Here is a 22144-nt window from a genome sequence, read left to right on the forward strand (position 1 = left end):
AGTTGACGGAATTTCCGTAGGGTCTGGCTTTTTACGTACGTTGCCTACGTAAAGACAGAGGCAACAACGGGTTGCTGTGCAGTCTCTCATAAATATTCCCCTTTAGAACGTCTAAACTGTCACCAGAGAGAGCCTTGAATAAGTTCTTATCAACCCTTAATATGACGTTGACGCGTAAAAGAGCCACGCAGGATCGGGTTATACACCCTGCCATCTGTTTAATCGTCAACATACTACCAAACAACAGCTGTGACTATAAGAGGCTTTTATAATCATTATATTAACCATAAAACTAAAGAAACCAAAAGCGCGATTTGGGTTTTATAGTTGGTCATCTATACGTTGTTGTTCTCACTGGTGCATGCGCACCATTTGCCTTCTTTGGTTTATGGCCCAGTGTAGCCCGTTTTTGTCAAGACTTTCTCGCAAAAAGTCACATTTTATTTACCCATTTGACTGCTCTCCGGAAAGGTCATCTTTTTCTCAGTAAACATCTGTATGATTACGTGGACTTGATAGCTTCGAAATGCCCAAGCTGGTCTCAACACACGAACTCCAATCAAAGAAAACCAAGGCAGGAAAACATTCACGTTAATGAGAAATTTCAATTTCAACTTTTTTTTTTTTAGGGGGGGGGGGGGGGGTATCGTCATTAGAGCTTTAATCACTATAATGAATAATGAGGCTAAATCAAATGGATTTTTGGTTACATTTTCATTAAAGACGAATGTAAACGTTAGATAGGTAAACTAGAAAACACATAAGGAAAAATAAACTTATTTCACATTAAAGTTATAACCACGCGTGTCTTTTATTTCCCAATTCATATATGTATTATTGCAAAATTTTATTATGCAGCAAATTGTTACATCGGTTATAAAACATACATCTTTTATTTTATAGAGTACAAGACAGTACTAGTGCTGTATATTATTTCAGATATTTTATTTTCTTCACTTGTCTGCTCCACAATTCAGGTACAAACAAATTGTCATTTTTATCTGTACACGGTCCCAATGGATTACTCAGTCCACATTCTATGTAACGGAGAAACTGTCCATCCTGGTCTATGATGTGGACACAGTCATTGTAATAATCAGCTGTAAGGATGTGACTCTGACTGTCTGTGGTAATTCCTCTTGGACCGAATAATTTGTTCTTTGGAGCAGGAGTATGTCCAGTGTACCTGAATCTCAGATTCCCGGCTCGATTGACCACCACTATTGCTTTAGCTTCATTGTCAGTCACACAGATATCCAGGTTCCTGTTCTCAGTTTTGTGTCTGCTACGACTACCAGCTGAGTAGAGAAGATTACCTTGATCATCAAACTGAATGGTTTGTTTCTCTGTGGAGCCAGAGTAACGGACAACTTTTGATTGTTTTTTATCATCACTGACCATGATAACCAGGAGGTCACCAGAGGAGGTACTACAGACACCTTGAGGTTTCCAGTTCTGTAGTCTGATCACCTCCTCTATCTTCTCATTCTTCACAATGTTCATAGTTCTATCACTGTAATCAGTATAAACTAGATCTCCACTTTTTGTCACTGCTATGTCCCATGATACGTTCCCTGACTTGGTTGTGACTGACTTGAGTAGTGATCCCTGATTGATGCTGAAGAGTTTCATGGTGTTGTCATCTCCTCTTGTCCAGATCTCTACATCACCAAGACAGGCCACATTGTGGAGTCGACGACTATATCCAGTGTTTATGGTGGTAACACTCTCTGGTTCATCACGCAGCTGTTTGACTGGAGCAGAGGGCATATCCTGGGCACAGGGGTCCATCATTAGATTTCGAAACTAAAGCAAAAAAAAAAAACACCTCAACATTGATAACATATTTATGTATTGGGTTAAAGGGAAACATGCGTTTTTTCACACCAGTAAACACTGTTTTCTTACGGCAAATAGGTAAAAAGGTAGATTGTTAACACATCAGCCAAAGAGCAGTTAATCTTTTCAACGGAGAGGGACAAGCCTAAAAAAGATGTGTTTGTGAAACACTGATGCCCCCTAGTGGTGGATCTTGGAGTTTGTTTGTCAAATGAGGTACGTCTAACTCCAAGGCAAAAGATAAAAAATGTCATCTTAACTAAAGATTTGAATCAATGAATATATATATTTGAAATATGGAAGTACTTACTTTTAAAAGTTATCATAAAAATTCAAGTAAAAGTTTTTTTTAAAAGCGGGTCAAGGACGAAGGGCAAGATCTAAGGGTTTAAACATATGGTACTCAGGGGAAGACACAAAACACATTATTACTACGTCTATCTATCCATCATTTAAAACACCATTTTTAAAAATCAGTTACCAGTATTTAAAAATGTAATTAGATTTTTTAAAACTCGGAATTACCCAAATTTGGTTATATTTATAAATAATAAGAATAGCCGCTTTTAAAAAATAAATACACTTTATTTTACTATGCTGAATTTTTATTTTAATGTTCAGACTAATTGCGACCAAAAATAAATTGATACCGATAAAAAAATAGCACAAATGAATTAACTGATAATTAACTGTAATATTTTCAAATCTAACACTAAAATGTATTTTATTATCAAGTTTAATTTCCTTTTAACCTTATATTTCACCTAAACAAACAATTACAATTTTAGAAATATTATCTATTACGAAATTCTGGTTGGGATCTGTTTTATTTCGATTGGGATAAGCCAAATTGATAAAAAATATTTTTTTTTTTTAATTTCACTATTATACTGGCATATCTTTTTAAAATACATATGATTGACTGACATATTCTTTGAAGTTAGGACTAGTTTTATGAAATTTTAACCATAGGTTTAGAAAATATTAGCAAATTATATATGTGCTTTATTTTCATTTTTTTTTTCAAAAATAAAAATGTCTATCCAACCTTTATTAACATATTATCAAACATTCATATTATGCATTTATTAAGACAAATTTGTTTACCCTAAAGAATCTTATATGCAAATTATACTTTTTCCTATGAAAAATAGGAAAAATTCGTATGAGATAACGAAGAGTTGATATTGGCCTTTTATTGCTGAACACACTACCTAACAGGAATGTATGGAGTTTCATATACGACCGTCAACTGTTTACTGGCAACGGTTTCTAGTTATAGGTGATATTATGAGTTTTATTATCTTTTTATCTTTAAAATACATGCGTGAATGAAGGATATGGAGATAACGAACAGTATTCAATATCAAAGTCCATAAAATCACTAAATACACTGTATTAAATAGAAGCAAAGCAAACACGGACCTACAAAACATTAGAGGTGGGATGATTGGCATGGAGGGGTTCAGCATCCCCAGCCCACCGGTCACACCCTCCGTGTTGCTCTTGTCGTGATTGAGAAATAACGGGAAAATTCTTGTCAATTCAGTGTATAAATAATGGACTAACACGTAGTATGAAAAACGTCAGTCAGCATTTGACTCAATGATAAATTTTATTTGCCGACAAGGTCATTGTATCGACCATAGAACTTACAAAATAAGTAAGGCCGGGAAGTTGACGATAGAAAAGATAAAGTCATCACGTTTTATCTCAAGCTCACCGGGATATATTGCATTAACATAGGAATGGGGATTACCATGATTGTTAATTGACAATTCGTTGTCGATATATCTAAATGTCGAGTTGAAGACCACAGCATAAACTATGCTTGCAATGATATCGCAATAATTACAAAATATGGGTCTATTCAGGAATTCTAAACGACGAGGGCGATGAAGGAAATAAAAAATATGTTTTATGAAAGTTCCCATAAATATCCATAAGAATATGAAAAAAAAAACTTCAAATGTATTAACTTTTGAGAACTGAATTTGGAGTTACACATGTAGTGGACATAATCACTATCGTTCGTTCTTCTTTTCTTGCATAAGATTTGTCTATAACCAATAATAGATGGCTGTAAGCAGCTGGCAGTTGGCAGTGAGCAGTTGACAGTAAGCAGTTGGCCGTCGTATATGGAATATCCTAAGAATGTCTTAAAGGTCTATGAAATAAAATATTGGTTTGGTATTCCTCCTTAAAATTTATGCAATTTATTTTTTATGCAAGGATTTGCCAAAGCCTGCTCTTAGTGTAGCAAAAAGTGGGGAAAGCAGGCAACCTATTTTCAAAAGAAATTATACTACAGTTCTAGACTTTTCTCCAAAACAAGTAGCTAGGGTAGGGGGTTGGGGTGTTCGGTCCTAGCACGTACTACAAGCCTGCACATTTACATTAGACAATTCAATATATATTTATTGTTTAAAAATGAAGGTGTGTTGAATTTTCCTGTGGGTTAAATTTGTGGGTTGAATTTAAGTGGATTAAGCAGGCAACCTATTAATAAAAAAAAAGTATATTAAAACTACAGCTGAAGACTATTCTACAAGACAATTGGGAGGGGATGTGTTGTTTGGTCCTGATACATACTACAAGCCTGCACATATATATAGACAACTCAATGTACATGCATTGGTTAAAAATAAAGATTTATTGAATTTTCATTTATACAGAAATTTTGTTTCCTATTGTTAAAGCCTATGGAATAGAATTTTTAATAATTTTTTTTATCTTTTCAATTGCAAAAAATGATTACCTGACAGTTCAGCAAGTGTGGTTGTCCTGTGTATGGATTCTGATCACGTGACACACCTGTGTTATCTACCTGTCACGTGCTTATACTTCCTTATGAAGAAGGAGATTAAAACAGCTTATTAAATGCAAATACTGCCTTTTAAAATGCCAGATTTATTTCATAAAATACAAATAGACTAAATTAATCAGATAATGGATTTATCGTAACTGTCCTCAACCTTCACGAAAGCTAGGAGATATTAAATCTCATTTGAATACAGGTCTATCACAGAAAAATAAACCTTGGTTATAATTTTTGAATGAGAAAAATATGAATTTGATAGTTAAACACTTGTGCATTGCCTATCACAAGACATTTCCAAATGAGCTTTTTAAAAAAAATGACTTCCTTCATTGAGTTTTAATGTTATCAATCTTTTATTATAGTTAAAACAATTCAATATATTCTACACCTTCTCCTTAACCAATATAATCAGTCAAATTACACACTTACTTGTCACAAAGTGTCAAAGGGTGTTTATAACAGAAATAGTAAAAATAGCTTAAAAACTTCAATAATTCTTTAGCCAAAAATGATACAACTTGGTTAAACTTGGGTAAGAAGGAAATATCAAATAAATTTAAGTTTGGATTGTGTGTTGTTTGGTCCTGATACGTACTACAAGCCTGCACATTTGTATAGACAATTCAATGTACATGTATTGTATAAAAATTAAGATTTATTGAATTTTTCATTTTTAAATAAATTTCAATTTTGTTTCCTATTGTTAAAGCCTATGGAATAGAATTTTTAATAATATTTTAACTTTTCAATTGCAAAAAAATAATTACCTAACAGTTGAGCAATTGTGGTTGTCCTGTGTATGGACTCTGATCATGTGACACACCTGTTTTATCTACCTGATAGGTGTTTATACTTCTTTATGAAGATGGAGATTCTGATTTACTTATATTTTTGTATTTCAGTGACAGAGAGAAAGAGACAGTGTATGAGTCAAGTGGAATGGATGTCCTCTCTATCCAGCATGAAAGTATGATGATATACATCAACACTGTACTAGAACAACGTGTCTTCAAATTTTAGTATTTTCATTGAATTCATCTCCGACTGTGACACAGATATTTCCTTGGGAAAAAAGGAAAAATGTTTATACATGTACACGTAGTTTAGAACGAGGCCATAATCAATAATGAGGCAGTGAAAATCCCTGGTCAGCAAAATTCAATTACCACACAAACTCTCTGATAAGTTTTTTTTTTCATCATTTGCATAATTCAGAGTTATGTTAGTAACATCTGACAATGCCTTATCACATTAATTTAGGTTGATTTCGTACTTTTTCCTGATAATTCTCGTTGAAAGTTTATAACTTTTTGACATACATAAACTATGAGTAATTTGATAAAAAATCATATTAATATTTGCGATTGTGTGTATGTTTTTCATACATTTTATGTAGGTAACTATCATGCAGATTTTACATTTGTATAAATTGACTTTATGTGCTAACCCAGACATTAAGGTTACATCTCTGACTAAAGTCAAAATAAAAAGACAAGCTGACAGTGTAAAAAGTATGTTCGGTAAAAGAAGAAAAAACATAGTGACAAAACTAGTGACACAACAGTGAATCAATCAAATGGTGAAAAAAAATTATAAAACTTCTGTCTCAAAAATATTCAGAATGGTTAAAATACCAACGTGTTCGAGTTACTAGTATTTTAAAGTAACGCCTACTGGACTTTTACGAGGAGCGCTGAATTTTACAGTTGACGATTACTTTTACACTTCAGCTAATGTACGGTAGCTCTTTTATGATATAAATATTTAGCTCAACGTTAATTAAACGAAAATAACGGGTTATTTCAATGCTCATAAAAGTTGTCCTTGAAGAATACGATAACCACCTTACCTCCAACTCCCGGTCTTCACATGCAAGTGCCCCTAACACCATACCTATGACCACTGTAAAGGTTTTCTTATGCACTTTCAATTCTGTACTTCCGTACATGATACAAGATTAAATGTCCAAGTAAACCGTCAACTGTAGAAGTCAGCGCTTCTCGTAAAAGTCCAATAGGAAGAAGAAATCTCTGTCTGGGAATAAGTCCAAGTCCTCAAATTAAACTGTGTTAAAATCGAACAGTGATAGTAATCAGGAAGATCAATTAATAGAGGGTGACGAATCACTGCCACAATTAATGAAACGAAATAAGACCAGGAAAGGTCAGATCAAAAATCCAACCTCAAAATTCACAAAAAGTGAAAACCATGTAAAAGAAAAGAGGAGAGATGAGACACGAGCAGAGATACAGAAGGACAGATATGAATTGTGTACGAGGGACAACACTGGTTACAAAGAGCGCAGTTCTCTGATCTTGTACGGTGGGAAGCTGGATTACAATGAACCCAGCTCTTCGATTCCATATGGTGAGAAAATGGATCACCCGGAGGGTAGCTCGCCAATACCGTACGGTGGAGACAGACAACAAGCAGCTCACAACCAATGATGATGGGAAAAGGTAAACAGAAAACTAACACCTACCATTTAACAGAATGTTCTGTTTAAGTGAAATTTGATATGCTCATGTTAGGTTGAAATTTCCTTCAGAGAGGACTTTGACCCCAATCTAGATGCTGATGACTGCTACAGTGATTCAGATGATGAAGACTTACTAGATGTACTTACCCCATCTAGACAAGGTTAGAGCATGTATATTATTCTTTGTCCACATCATGTCTTGGTTAGAAATTCTTAGAACACTTCATTGATGTCTGAGAAAGTTCATTTGGTCAGTTTACCCAAAGTGACCAAATCAATGTAAAGTAAGAAAATTTAATTGCATAGAGGATCAATGAAGTGCTCTAACCAACTTTTACTATGATCCCAAAACTCTACTACTTTCTTGCTATTCTGTGACCCTTTTCATAAAGAATCTTATGACTCAATGGCTAGAATTAAAACTTTTTCCCATTTTAACTAATTATCTAAGCTGCGAAAATCTTATTTTACTATTCCATAAACCATTATATCAATACTTCAGCATGCTCAGAATTAAACTAAAATAAATTATGTAGAAAAAAATATCTATATACATTGTAAAATAAATAATTACAGAATGGTTAAACTTTAGTCTAAGTTGTAAGATTTTTTGTGAAAAGGCCCAATGAATATTTCTCACCATGACTAATTGTTTAATTATTACTTTTCGTGCACATACTTTGGCATATTCAAAATTTAGCGCAATCAATGGGTATGGAGTTGTTGGTATAATCATGAATTAGCGCTACAAATGTTCTTACCGTATATTCTATTGAATCCACACTTTTGAAAAGTTATGTCAATTGGCTGCCATCTTTTGGGGAAAACCCATACAATCCTTACAGTAGCCTTTATAGTCTTCTGGTTTGTCACCTGACAGGAAAATTTACGTGCATGTTGCATATTAATGATTGGCCCAAAATGGGGCTACCCATATATCAACAGAAAACAATTAAACACAATAGATTTATTGGAGCACACTCAATTGTTTAGTACTAATAGCATATAGAAGAGGAATGTCTTTTCTTTCCCTTTAGACCTTTTGGTTGACCCTGCAAAGGGACATAACAGAACTATTGCAAAGTGTGGATTGGACTATTTATAAATGAATTCTTAGCGGTATTCATGAATAAGCACATCTTCGTCTGCGCCAACGCCGCTAAAATATGAAGGCCACTACCATATAATCACTATTAACTGCCTCGATGCTTAGAAAATTGCTAAAAGGGGGTGGTTATTTTGGTAAATTCTCTAAACATTATTTTATGTCATATTTTAATTTTAAAAAATCTTTTTTTTTAAATGAATTCAGAGAACCACTAAAATGATTGTCTAACTTTCCTTTAAGTTAAGATAATCCATTCAAATCATGCAAAATGATTTATTTTTCCACTGACAAATTAGAGAATAGACATGCAAGCAGAACAAATTTTCAGTAACTTTCACTTTTGAAATACATAATGATTAGGCTGTTTACGAATACTTTACATATGAGTTACCCAATTACCAAGTTTCATTTGCATTGTCTTCAAATTATGGCAGACTTGGATACGATTCTAGATGATTTTAATCACTGTACAGCCACAGTACATGGGACCCTTATTTCCAGACAATCAAAAGAGAGTTAAGACCTAACGGAGCACTTATAGGGGTAGGGGTTAATAGGGACTAAACAGTATTTTAAGTACACATACAGTACTTGGTTACAATGTTTCGCTGGAGTCATGGTTGCATGGTTTTCAAAATGACAAATTCTGAATGAAATTTTTCCAGGATACAATAGTTGCTTGATAGTATTGCTGTGATATCACAGTTATATTGTGGAATCAATTTAAGGGTCCTCCACACACACACAGCTTATGTTCTCATATCATTGAGCATTACTTTTAACAACCATATCAACTTTTAAAAACTGTCCAGGGATTATACCCATGATACCGGTAATGTAATTTATACTGATTTTTAAAAATAATAATTTAACAGGTATAAAATTTTCCCAAGGCCTAGCACCTAGTACCTAGCACAACAAATTTTGTCGTATCCTTTCGTATACTTTTAAGCTCAGAATAACAATAAAAACTTAAATTTTATCGATCAACATAATTTTTTCAGAAATTTATTTTATTTCTAAAAAGTACATTAAATTCATTTTCTCTAAAATACATCTCGAGAAAAATCAACATTAATGAATTGGATTACATCAAAAAATTTAATTAAATTGCACTGATCATGCTGATGTATAAAAAATGTTTTCAAAATCTTTAGTATCAAAGTTCCTTTTTGGAGTTATCTTTCCTGTTGCCCGGGACTCAGAAACTTTGGCAAGTCTCTGCATACGTCAACATACTATATTTACTCATAATTATACCCCACACAACTAGTTGCGTGAGGTATAATGTTTTTAACCCGTCCGTCAGAGTGTCAGTCAGTCCTTTTTTTGTCAGCGCAACTCCTCATAAAACACTGAACAGAATTTCGTCAAACTTTGAAGGTATTTAGGACACAATATGTAGATGTGCATATTACCAGGAAATTCCTATTACTTAATTTTTTCCGGGAATTTCCGCATTAAAAACTTAGGTATTGGCCATACCTTTTATATAGAGATGAATAGTTTGTCAGCGCAACTCCTCATAAACCGCTGCACAGAATTTCGTCAGACTTTGCAGATATTTAGGACACGATGTATAGATGTGCATTTTACCAGGAAATTCTGATTCCTTTATTTTTTCGGGAATTTCGGCACTTTACAACTTAGATTTTTGGGGATATCTTGAATATAGTGGTGAACAGTTTGTCAGCGCAACTCCTCATAAACCGCTGCACAGAATTTCATCAAACTTTGCAGATATTAAGGACACAATTTGTAGATGTGCATATTACCGGGAAATTCCGATTCTTTCAATTTTTCCGGGATTTTCAGCACTTTGAGCTTTGGGGGAGCGTGGGGTATGTGAGCTTCCTCACTTTTTCTTCCATTGGCTACTGAATTGGACAGATATAAAAAAGGAAAACTAGACACGCATACCATTTTATCAATATTTATAAACACAGAATGAGATGATGTATTTATTTATTGCAATTCACAATTTAGTGTGCAAAAATTTTAACTTTGATCATAACATACTCAGTTGATTAACTTGATGAACCTGAAATTATAAATAACCTGAAGGTCTCTCGTCATACCGGTACCCGTTGTTTACGAATTATTATGTACCATAATCCCCAGATGTCTGTTGTTCTATTATTTAAAAACAACACACACTCCGTGATCATATGCCATGTGTTCATTGTTTATAATAAATGCCATGTGTTCATTGTTTATGATAAGGGTGCCGCTCTCTGTGTACTGCATTCTTTTCTCTTGGCAAAACCTATAGCGTTTGTAAGACTCTCTTACAAGAGGTACCAGGCCAAATCATCAATGTACAAATTAGAAAAAAAACGGAAGTAAAAGTATTTTTTCTCTATATGTGTAACAAGTCACATGTTGTGGAGGACCTTTAAGGGTTGAACGTTCTCCACACATCCTTGGCTTATGTCCTCTGGCTTATATTACTGTTTATATACTGTGCTTGTACTTTTAACAAGCATATACGTACATATCCTACATATCTGATAGCCTTAAAAACTGGTCTGGAATTGAAATATTATTATACCCCCACTCTGAGGGAGAGGGGGCGGTGTGTACTGTTTTACCCAAGTGTGTCTATCTGTCTGTCTGTCCATTCTTTATTATGCTACAAACATTCGAATATCTGCTGTTTTGATTGATAAAAAAAATGGACACATATTTGGGTTCATACCATTATTTAATCATGCCATGTGTTCATTGTTTGGGTTCACACCTTTATTTATTCATGCCATGTGTTCATTGTTTATGATTAGGATGTCACTCTCAATTTACTGCATACTTTTCCCATCACAGAAACCTTCATTTTAAATCATTTATAAGACTATCTTTCTTACATCATAACGCTTTAGTTAAAACTTATATATAAAAACGGCACAATTTTACATCTCACTGCAGATATTTAACTTTCTCCACATTTTTGTTTCCATTTTGAGCAACAAACAGATTGTCATTTGTATCCATACACAGTCCATGGGGATAACTCAGTCCACAGTCAATGTAACGGAGGAACTGTCCATCCTGGTCTATGATGTGGACACAGTGATTGATATAATCAGCTGTAAGGATGTGACTCTGACTGTCTGTGGTGATTCCTATTGGATCATATGATTGGTTCTTTGGAGCAGGAGTATGTCCAGTGTACCTGAATCTCAGTTTCCCGGCCTGATTGACCACCACTATTGCTTTAGCTCCACCATCAGACACACAGATATCCAGATTCCTGTTCTCAGTTATGTATCTAGTACCAGAATCATAAACAATGAACACATGGCATGAATAAATAAAGGTGTGAACCCAAACAATGAACACATGGCATGATTAAATAATGGTATGAACCCAAATATGTGTCCATTTTTTTTATCAATCAAAACAGCAGATATTCGAATGTTTGTAGCATAATAAAGAATGGACAGACAGACAGATAGACACACTTGGGTAAAACAGTACACACCGCCCCCTCTCCCTCAGAGTGGGGGGTATAATAATATTTCAATTCCAGACCAGTTTTTAAAGGCTATCAGATATGTAGGATATGTACGTATATGCTTGTTAAAAGTACAAGCACAGTATATAAACAGTAATATAAGCCAGAGGACATAAGCCAAGGATGTGTGGAGGCACGATTTAACCCTTAAAGGTCCTCCACAACATGTGACTTGTTACACATATAGAGAAAAAATACTTTTACTTCCGTTTTTTTGTACATTGATGATTTGGCCTGGTACCTCTTGTAAGAGAGTCTTACAAACGCTATAGGTTTTGCCAAAGAGAAAAGAATGCAGTACACAGAGAGCGGCACCCTTATCATAAACAATGAACACATGGCATTTATTATAAACAATGAACACATGGCATATGATCACGGAGTGTGTGTTGTTTTTAAATAATAGAACAACAGACATCTGGGGATTATGGTACATAATAATTCGAAAATAACGGGTACCGGTATGACGAGAGACCTTCAGGTTATTTATAATTTCAGGTTCATCAAGTTAATCAACTGAGTATGTTATGATCAAAGTTAAAATTTTTGCACACTAAATTGTGAATTGCAATAAATAAATACATCATCTCATTCTGTGTTTATAAATATTGATAAAATGGTATGCGTGTCTAGTTTTCCTTTTTTATATCTGTCCAATTCAGTAGCCAATGGAAGAAAAAGTGAGGAAGCTCACATACCCCACGCTCCCCCAAAGCTCAAAAGTGCTGAAAATCTCGGAAAAAATGAAAGAATCGGAATTTCCCGGTAATATGCACATCTACAAATTGTGTCCTAAATATCTGCAAAGTTTGATGAAATTCCGTGCAGCGGTTTATGAGGAGTTGCGCTGACAAACTGTTCATCACTATATTCAAGATATCCCCAAAAATCTGAATTTTAAAGTGCCGAAATTCCCGAAAAAAAATAAAGGAATCGGAATTTCCTGGTGATATGCACATCTCCACATTGTGTCCTAAATACCTGCAAAGTTTGACGAAATTCTGTGCAGCGGTTTATGAGAAGTTGTGCTGACAAACTATTCATCTCTATGTAAAAGGTATGGCCAAATGCCCAAGTTTTTAGTGCAGAAATTCCCGGAAAAAATTAAGTAATAGGAATTTCCTTGTAATATGCACATCTACATATTGTGTCCTAAATATCTGCAAAGTTTGACGAAATTCTGTGCAGCGGTTTATGAGGAGTTGCGCTGACAAAAAAAGGACTGACTGACACTCTGACGGACGGGTTAAAAACATTATACCTCACGCAACTAGTTGTGTGGGGTATAATTATGAGTAAATATAGTATGTTGACGTATGCAGAGACTTGCCAAAGTTTCTGAGTCCCGGGCAACAGGAAAGATAACTCCAAAAAGGAACTTTGATACTAAAGATTTTGAAAACATTTTTTATACATCAGATCAGTGCAATTTAATTAAATTTTTTGATGTAATCCAATTCATTAATGTTGATTTTTCTCGAGATGTATTTTAGAGAAAATGAATTTAATGTACTTTTTAGAAATAAAATAAATTTCTGAAAAAATTATGTTGATCGATAAAATTTAAGTTTTTATTGTTATTCTGAGCTTAAAAGTATACGAAAGGATACGACAAAATTTGTTGTGCTAGGTACTAGGTGCTAGGCCTTGGGAAAATTTTATACCTGTTAAATTATTATTTTTAAAAATCAGTATAAATTACATTACCGGTATCATGGGTATAATCCCTGGACAGTTTTTAAAAGTTGATATGGTTGTTAAAAGTAATGCTCAATGATATGAGAACATAAGCTGTGTGTGTGTGGAGGACCCTTAAATTGATTCCACAATATAACTGTGATATCACAGCAATACTATCAAGCAACTATTGTAATCCTGGAAAAATTTCATTCAGAATTTGTCATTTTTAAAAAACAAACCATGACTGCAACAAAACATTGTAACCAAGTACTGTATGTGTACTTAAAACACTGTTTAGTCCCTATTAACCCCTACCCCTATAAGTGCTCCGTTAGGTCTTAACTCTCTTTTGATTGTCTGGAAATAAGGGTCCCATGTACTGTGGCTGTACAGTGATTAAAATCATCTAGAATCGTATCCAAGTCTGCCATAATTTGAAGACAATGCAAATGAAACTTGGTAATTGGGTAACTCATATGTAAAGTATTCGTAAACAGCCTAATCATTATGTATTTCAAAAGTGAAAGTTACTGAAAATTTGTTCTGCTTGCATGTCTATTCTCTAATTTGTCAGTGGAAAAATAAATCATTTTGCATGATTTGAATGGATTATCTTAACTTAAAGGAAAGTTAGACAATCATTTTAGTGGTTCTCTGAAATTCATTTAAAAAAAAAGATTTTTTAAAATTAAAATATGACATAAAATAATGTTTAGAGAATTTACCAAAATAACCACCCCCTTTAGCAATTTTCTAAGCATCGAGGCAGTTAATAGTGATTATATGGTAGTGGCCTTCATATTTTAGCGGCGTTGGCGCAGACGAAGATGTGCTTATTCATGAATACCGCTAAGAATTCATTTATAAATAGTCCAATCCACACTTTGCAATAGTTCTGTTATGTCCCTTTGCAGGGTCAACCAAAAGGTCTAAAGGGAAAGAAAAGACATTCCTCTTCTATATGCTATTAGTACTAAACAATTGAGTGTGCTCCAATAAATCTATTGTGTTTAATTGTTTTCTGTTGATATATGGGTAGCCCCATTTTTGGGCCAATCATTAATATGCAACATGCACGTAAATTTTCCTGTCAGGTGACAAACCAGAAGACTATAAAGGCTACTGTAAGGATTGTATGGGTTTTCCCCAAAAGATGGCAGCCAATTGACATAACTTTTCAAAAGTGTGGATTCAATAGAATATAGGACGGTAAGAACATTTGTAGCGCTAATTCATGATTATACCAACAACTCCATACCCATTGATTGCGCTAAATTTTGAATATGCCAAAGTATGTGCACGAAAAGTAATAATTAAACAATTAGTCATGGTGAGAAATATTCATTGGGCCTTTTCACAAAAAATCTTACAACTTAGACTAAAGTTTAACCATTCTGTAATTATTTATTTTACAATGTATATAGATATTTTTTTCTACATAATTTATTTTAGTTTAATTCTGAGCATGCTGAAGTATTGATATAATGGTTTATGGAATAGTAAAATAAGATTCCGCAGCTTAGATAATTAGTTAAATGGGAAAAAGTTTTAATTCTAGCCATTGAGTCATAAGATTCTTTATGAAAAAAAGGGTCACAGAATAGCAAGAAAGTAGTAGAGTTTTGGGATCATAGTAAAAGTTGGTTAGAGCACTTCATTGATCCTCTATGCAATTAAATTTTCTTACTTTACATTGATTTGGTCACTTTGGGTAAACTGACCAAATGAACTTTCTCAGACATCAATGAAGTGTTCTAAGAATTTCTAACCAAGACATGATGTGGACAAAGAATAATATACATGCTCTAACCTTGTCTAGATGGGGTAAGTACATCTAGTAAGTCTTCATCATCTGAATCACTGTAGCAGTCATCAGCATCTAGATTGGGGTCAAAGTCCTCTCTGAAGGAAATTTCAACCTAACATGAGCATATCAAATTTCACTTAAACAGAACATTCTGTTAAATGGTAGGTGTTAGTTTTTTCTGTTTACCTTTTCCATCATCATTGGTTGTGAGCTGCTTGTTGTGTGTCTCCACCGTACGGTATTGGCGAGCTACCCTCCGGGTGATCCATTTTCTCACCATATGGAATCGAAGAGCTGGGTTCATTGTAATCCAGCTTCCCACTGTACAAGATCAGAGAACTGCGCTCTTTGTAACCAGTGTTGTCCCTCGTACACAATTCATATCTGTCCTTCTGTATCTCTGCTCGTGTCTCATCTCTCCTCTTTTCTTTTACATGGTTTTCACTTTTTGTGAATTTTGAGGTTGGATTTTTGATCTGACCTTTCCTGGTCTTATTTCGTTTCATTAATTGTGGCAGTGATTCGTCACCCTCTATTAATTGATCTTCCTGATTACTATCACTGTTCGATTTTAACACAGTTTAATTTGAGGACTTGGACTTATTCCCAGACAGAGATTTCTTCTTCCTATTGGACTTTTACGAGAAGCACTGACTTCTACAGTTGACAGTTTACTTGGACATTTAAACTTGTACCGTACGGAGGTACAGAATTGATACTACATAAGAAAACCTTTCTAGTGGTCATAGGTATGGTGTTAGGGGCACTTGCAAGTGAAAACCGGGAGTTGAGGGTAAATTGGTTGTTGTTTTCGTTAAGGACAACTTATATGTGCATTGAAATAACCCGTTATTTTCGTTGAATTAAACGTTGAGCTAAATATTTATATCATAAAAGAGCTACCGTACATTAGCTGAAGTGTAAAAGTAATCGTCAACTGTAAAATTCAGCGCTCCTCGTAAAAGTCCAGTAGGCGTTACTTTAAAATACTAGTAACTCGAACACGTTGGTATTTTAACCATTCTGAATATTTTTGAGACAGAAGTTTTATAATTTTTTTTCACCATTTGATTGATTCACTGTTGTGTCACTAGTTTTGTCACTATGTTTTCTTCTTTTACCGAACATACTTTTTACACTGTCAGCTTGTCTTTTTATTTTGACTTTAGTCAGAGATGTAACCTTAATGTCTGGGTTAGCACATAAAGTCAATTTATACAAATGTAAAATCTGCATGATAGTTACCTACATAAAATGTATGAAAAACATACACACAATCGCAAATATTAATATGATTTTTTATCAAATTACTCATAGTTTATGTATGTCAAAAAGTTATAAACTTTCAACGAGAATTATCAGGAAAAAGTACGAAATCAACCTAAATTAATGTGATAAGGCATTGTCAGATGTTACTAACATAACTCTGAATTATGCAAATGATGAAAAAAAAACTTATCAGAGAGTTTGTGTGGTAATTGAATTTTGCTGACCAGGGATTTTCACTGCCTCATTATTGATTATGGCCTCGTTCTAAACTACGTGTACATGTATAAACATTTTTCCTTTTTTCCCAAGGAAATATCTGTGTCACAGTCGGAGATGAATTCAATGAAAATACTAAAATTTGAAGACACGTTGTTCTAGTACAGTGTTGATGTATATCATCATACTTTCATGCTGGATAGAGAGGACATCCATTCCACTTGACTCATACACTGTCTCTTTCTCTCTGTCACTGAAATACAAAAATATAAGTAAATCAGAATCTCCATCTTCATAAAGAAGTATAAACACCTATCAGGTAGATAAAACAGGTGTGTCACATGATCAGAGTCCATACACAGGACAACCACAATTGCTCAACTGTTAGGTAATTATTTTTTTGCAATTGAAAAGTTAAAATATTATTAAAAATTCTATTCCATAGGCTTTAACAATAGGAAAACAAAATTGAAATTTATTTAAAAATGAAAAATTCAATAAATCTTAATTTTTATACAATACATGTACATTGAATTGTCTATACAAATGTGCAGGCTTGTAGTACGTATCAGGACCAAACAACACACAATCCAAACTTAAATTTATTTGATATTTCCTTCTTACCCAAGTTTAACCAAGTGGTATCATTTTTGGCTAAAGAATTACTGAAGTTCTGAAGCTATTTTTACTATTTCTGTTGTAAACACCCTTTGACACTTTGTGACAAGTAAGTGTGTAATTTGACTGATTATATTGGTTGAGAAGGTGTAGAATATATTGAAATGTTTTAACTACTGTATAATAAAAGATTGATAACATTAAAACTCAATGAAGGAAGTCATTTTTTTTAAAAAGCTCATTTGGAAATAACTTGTGATAGGCAATGCACAAGTGTTCAACTATCAAATTCATATTTTTCTCATTCAAAAATTATAACCAAGGTTTATTTTTTTCTGTGATAGACCTGTAGTCAAATGAGATTTGATATCTCCTAGCTTTCGTGAAGGTTGAGGACAGTTATGATGAATCCATTATCTGATTAGTTTAGTCTATTTGTATTTTATGAAATAAATCTGGCATTTTAAAAGGCAGTATTTGCATTTGATAAGCTGTTTTAATTTCCTTCTTCATAAGGAAGTATAAGCACGTGACAGGTAGATAACACAGGTGTGTCACGTGATCAGAATCCATACACAGGACAACCACACTTGCTGAACTGTCAGGTAATCATTTTTTGCAATTAAAAAGTTAAAAAATTATTAAGAATTCTATTCCATAGGCTTTTACAATAGGAAACAAAATTTCTGTATGAATGAAAATTCAATAAATCTTTATTTTTAAACAATACATGTACATTGAATTGTCTATATATATGTGCAGGCTTGTAGTATGTATCAGGACCAATCAACACATCCCCTCCTACTTGTCTTGTAGAATAGTCTTCAGCTGTAGTTTTAATATACTCTTTTTTTATTGATAGGTTGCCTGCTTAACCCACTTAAGGTTTTCAACCCACAAATTTAACCCACAGGAAAATTCAACACACCTTCATTATTTAAACAATAAATATATATTGAATTGTCTAATGTAAATGTGCAGGCTTGTAGTACGTGCTCGGATGCCTACATATCTGTAATGACCAATTTCATTGAACCCCCTACCCTAGCTACTTGTATATTGGAGAAAAGTCTAGAACTGTAGTATAATTTCTTTTGAAAATAGGTTGCCTGCTTTCCCGACTTTTTGCTACTCTAAGAGCAGGCTTTGGCAAATCCTTGCATAAAAAAATAAATTGCATAAATTTTAAGGAGGAATACCAAACCAATATTTTATTTCATAGACCTTTAAGACATTCTTAGGATATTCCATATACGACGGCCAACTGCGTACTGTCAACTGCCAGCTGCTTACAGTAAGCCATCTATTATTGGTTATAGACAAATCTTATGCAAGAAAAGAAGAACGAACGATAGTGATTATGTCCACTACATTTGTAACTCCAAATTCAGTTTTCAGAAGTCAATACATTTGAAGTTTTTTTCATATTCTTATGGATATTTATGGGAACTTTCATAAAACATATTTTTTATTTCCTTCATCGCCCTCGTCGTTAAGAATTCCTGATTAGACCCATATTTTGTAATTATTGCAAGCATAGTTTATGCTGTGGTCTTCAACTCGACATTTAGATATATCGACAACGAATTGTCAATTAACAATCATGGTAATCCCCATTTCTATGTTAATACAATATATCCTGGTGAGCTTGAGATAAGACGTGATGACTTAACTTTTTCTATCGTCAACTTCCTTTACTTGTGCAGCAATATACCTTCATAACCTTACTATATTCATTGTAAGTTACATGTAAGTTGATGAAACAATACTAGCAATCTTGTTTACAGTCACCATTTTGTAAATTCTATGGTCGATGACTTTGTCGGCAAATACAATTTATCATTGAGTCAAATGCTGACTGACGTTTTTCATACTAAGTGTTAGTTCATTATTTATACACTGAATTGGCAAGAATTTCCCCGTTATTTCTCAATCACGACAAGAAGCACACGGAGGTTGTGACCGGTGGGCTGGGGTGCTGAACCCCTCCATGCCAATCATCCCACCTCTGATGTTTTGTAGGTCCGTGTTTGCTTTGCTCCCATTACAGTGTATCTATTGTTTTTATGGACTTTGATATTGAATACTGTTCGTTATCTCCATATCCTTCATTCACGCAGGTATTTTAAAGATAAAAAGATAAAGTAACCCATAATATAACCTATAACCAGAAACCGTTGCCAGTAAACAGTTGACTGTCGTATATGAAACTCCATACATTCCTGTTAGGTAGTGTGTTCAGCAATAAAAGGCCAATATCAGCTCTTCGTTATCTCATACGAATTTTTCCTATTTTTCATAGGAAAAAGTATAATTTGCATATAAGATTCTATAGGGTAAACATATTTGTCTTAATAAATGCATAATATGAATGTTTGATAATATGTTAATACAGGTTGGATAGACATTTTTATTTTTGAAAAAAAAAAATGAAAATAAAGCACATATATAATTTGCTAATATTTTCTAAACCTATGGTTAAAATTTCATAAAACTAGTCCTAACTACAAAGAATATGTCAGTCAATCATATGTATTTTAAAAAGATATGCCAGTATAATTGTGAAATTATAAAAAAAAATATTTTTTATTAATTTGGCTTATCCCAATCGAAATAAAACAGATCCCAACCAGAATTTCGTAATAGATAATATTTCTAAAATTGTACTTGTTTGTTTAGGATAAATATAAGGTTAAAAGGAAATTAAACTTGATAATAAAATACATTTTAGTGTTAGATTTGAAAATATTACAGTAAATTATTAGTTAATTCATTTGTGCTATTTTTTTTTATCGGTATCAATTTATTTTTGGTCGCAATTAGTCTAAACATTAAAATAAAAATCCAGCATAGTAAAATAAAGTGTATTTACTTTTTAAAAGCGGCTATTCTTATTATTTATAAATATTACCAAATTTGGGTAATTCCGAGTTTTAACAAATCTAATTACATTTTTAAATACTTGTAACTGATTTTTAAAAATGGTGTTTTAAATGATGGATAGATAGACGTAGTAATAATGTGTTTTGTGTCTTCCCCTGAGTACCATATGTTTTAACCCTTAGATGTTGCCCTTCGTCCTTGACCCGCTTTCAAAAAAAACTTTTACTTGAATTTTTATGATAACTTTTAAAAGTTAGTACTTCCATATTTCAAATATATATATTCATTGACTCAAATCTTTAGTTAAGATGACATTTTTTTATCTTTTGCCTTGGAGTTAGACGTGCCTCATTTGACAAACAAACTCCAAGATCCACCACTAGGGGGCATCAGTGTTTCACAAACACATCTTTTTTAGGCTTGTCCCTCTCCGTTGAAAAGATTAACTGCTCTTTGGCTGATGTGTTAACAATCTACCTTTTTACCTATTTGCCATAAGAAAACAGTGTTTACTGGTGTGAAAAAACGCATGTTGCCCTTTAACCCAATACATAAATATGTTATCAATGTTGAGTTTCTTTTTTTTTTGGCTTTAGTTTCGAAATCTAATGATCGACCCCGGTGCCCAGGATATGCCCTCTGCTCCAGTCAAACAGCTGCGTGATGAACCAGAGAGTGTTACCACCATAAACACTGGATATAGTCGTCGACTCCACAATGTGGCCTGTCTTGGTGATGTAGAGATCTGGACAAGAGGAGATGACAACACCATGAAACTCTTCAGCATCAATCAGGGAACACTGCTCAAGTCAGTCACAACCAAGTCAGGGAACATACCATGGGACATAGCAGTGACAAAAAGCGGAGATCTAGTTTATACTGATAACAAAGATAGAACTGTGAACATTGTGAAGAATGAGAAGATAGAGGAGGTGATCAGACTACAGAACTGGAAACCTCAGTGTGTCTGTAGTACCTCCTCTGGTGACCTCCTGGTTATCATGGTCAGTGATGATAAAAAACAATCAAAAGTTGTCCGTTACTCTGGCTCCACAGAGAAACAAACCATTCAGTTTGATGATCAAGGTAATCTTCTCTACTCAGCTGGTAGTCGTAGCAGACACATAACTGAGAACAGGAACCTGGATATCTGTGTGACTGACAATGAAGCTAAAGCAATAGTGGTGGTCAATCGAGCCGGGAATATGAGATTCAGGTACAATGGACATACTCCTGCTCCAAAGAACAAATTATTCGGTCCAAGAGGAATTACCACAGACAGTCAGAGTCACATCCTTACAGCTGATTATTACAATGAGTGTGTCCACATCATAGACCAGGATGGACAGTTCCTCCGTTACATAGAATGTGGACTGAGTAGTCCCTTGGGACCGTGTACAGATAAAAATGACAATTTGTTTGTACCTGAATTGTGGAGCAGACAAGTGAAGAAAATAAAATATCTGAAATAATATACAGCACTAGTACTGTCTTGTACTCTATAAAATAAAAGATGTATGTTATATAACCGATGTAACAATTTGCTGCATAATAAAATTTTGCAATAATACATATATGAATTGGGAAATAAAAGACACGCGTGGTTATAACTTTAATGTGAAATAAGTTTATTTTTCCTTATGTGTTTTCTAGTTTACCTATCTAACGTTTAAATTCGTCTTTAATGAAAATGTAACCAAAAATCCATTTGATTTAGCCTCATTATTCATTATAGTGATTAAAGCTCTAATGACGATACCTCCCCCCCCCCCAAAAAAAAAGTTGAAATTGAAATTTCTCATTAACGTGAATGTTTTCCTGCCTTGGTTTTCTTTGATTGGAGTTCGTGTGTTGAGACCAGCTTGGGCATTTCGAAGCTATCAAGTCCACGTAATCATACAGATGTTTACTGA

At 33.8% G+C, this 22144-nt stretch overlaps 3 protein-coding genes across 5 annotated transcripts; 1 reads left to right on the forward strand and 2 right to left on the reverse strand.

Annotated features, from left to right (window-relative positions):
• Positions 1–808: 808 nt before the first annotated feature.
• On the reverse strand, positions 809–5446 carry LOC134241783 (uncharacterized). 3 transcript variants are annotated; one of them, XM_062723803.1, is made up of 3 exons: positions 5428–5446; positions 4598–4686; positions 809–1806 (listed from the first exon to the last, which is right to left on the reverse strand). In XM_062723803.1, the coding sequence occupies exon 3, from the start codon at positions 1792–1794 to the stop codon at positions 931–933; it is 864 nt and encodes a 287-aa protein (XP_062579787.1). In that variant the 5' UTR covers positions 1795–1806; positions 4598–4686; positions 5428–5446; the 3' UTR covers positions 809–930. The 3 variants fall into 3 exon arrangements, with proteins under 3 accessions (XP_062579787.1, XP_062579786.1, XP_062579785.1); XM_062723802.1 differs by lacking the exon at positions 5428–5446 and adding an exon at positions 5090–5107; XM_062723801.1 differs by lacking the exon at positions 5428–5446 and having other exon boundaries at positions 4598–4926.
• A 5714-nt stretch (positions 5447–11160) lies between these two features.
• On the reverse strand, positions 11161–15440 carry LOC134241781 (tripartite motif-containing protein 2-like). Its single transcript, XM_062723799.1, has 4 exons — positions 15432–15440; positions 15249–15357; positions 14322–14367; positions 11161–11512 (listed from the first exon to the last, which is right to left on the reverse strand). Exons 1-4 carry the CDS (start codon positions 15438–15440, stop codon positions 11161–11163), a joined length of 516 nt encoding a protein of 171 aa, XP_062579783.1.
• Positions 15441–17428: 1988 nt separating this feature from the next.
• LOC134241784 (uncharacterized) lies at positions 17429–21831 on the forward strand. The gene is made up of 3 exons (XM_062723804.1): positions 17429–17457; positions 17865–17953; positions 20828–21831. The coding sequence occupies exon 3, from the start codon at positions 20840–20842 to the stop codon at positions 21701–21703; it is 864 nt and encodes a 287-aa protein (XP_062579788.1). The 5' UTR covers positions 17429–17457; positions 17865–17953; positions 20828–20839; the 3' UTR covers positions 21704–21831.
• Positions 21832–22144: the final 313 nt, after the last annotated feature.

Source organism: Saccostrea cucullata, unplaced genomic scaffold (assembly GCF_032062105.1).
Source record: "Saccostrea cucullata isolate Sc308-1 unplaced genomic scaffold, CSIRO_AGI_Scuc_v1 ctg2908, whole genome shotgun sequence".
Taxonomy (NCBI): domain Eukaryota; kingdom Metazoa; phylum Mollusca; class Bivalvia; order Ostreida; family Ostreidae; genus Saccostrea; species Saccostrea cuccullata.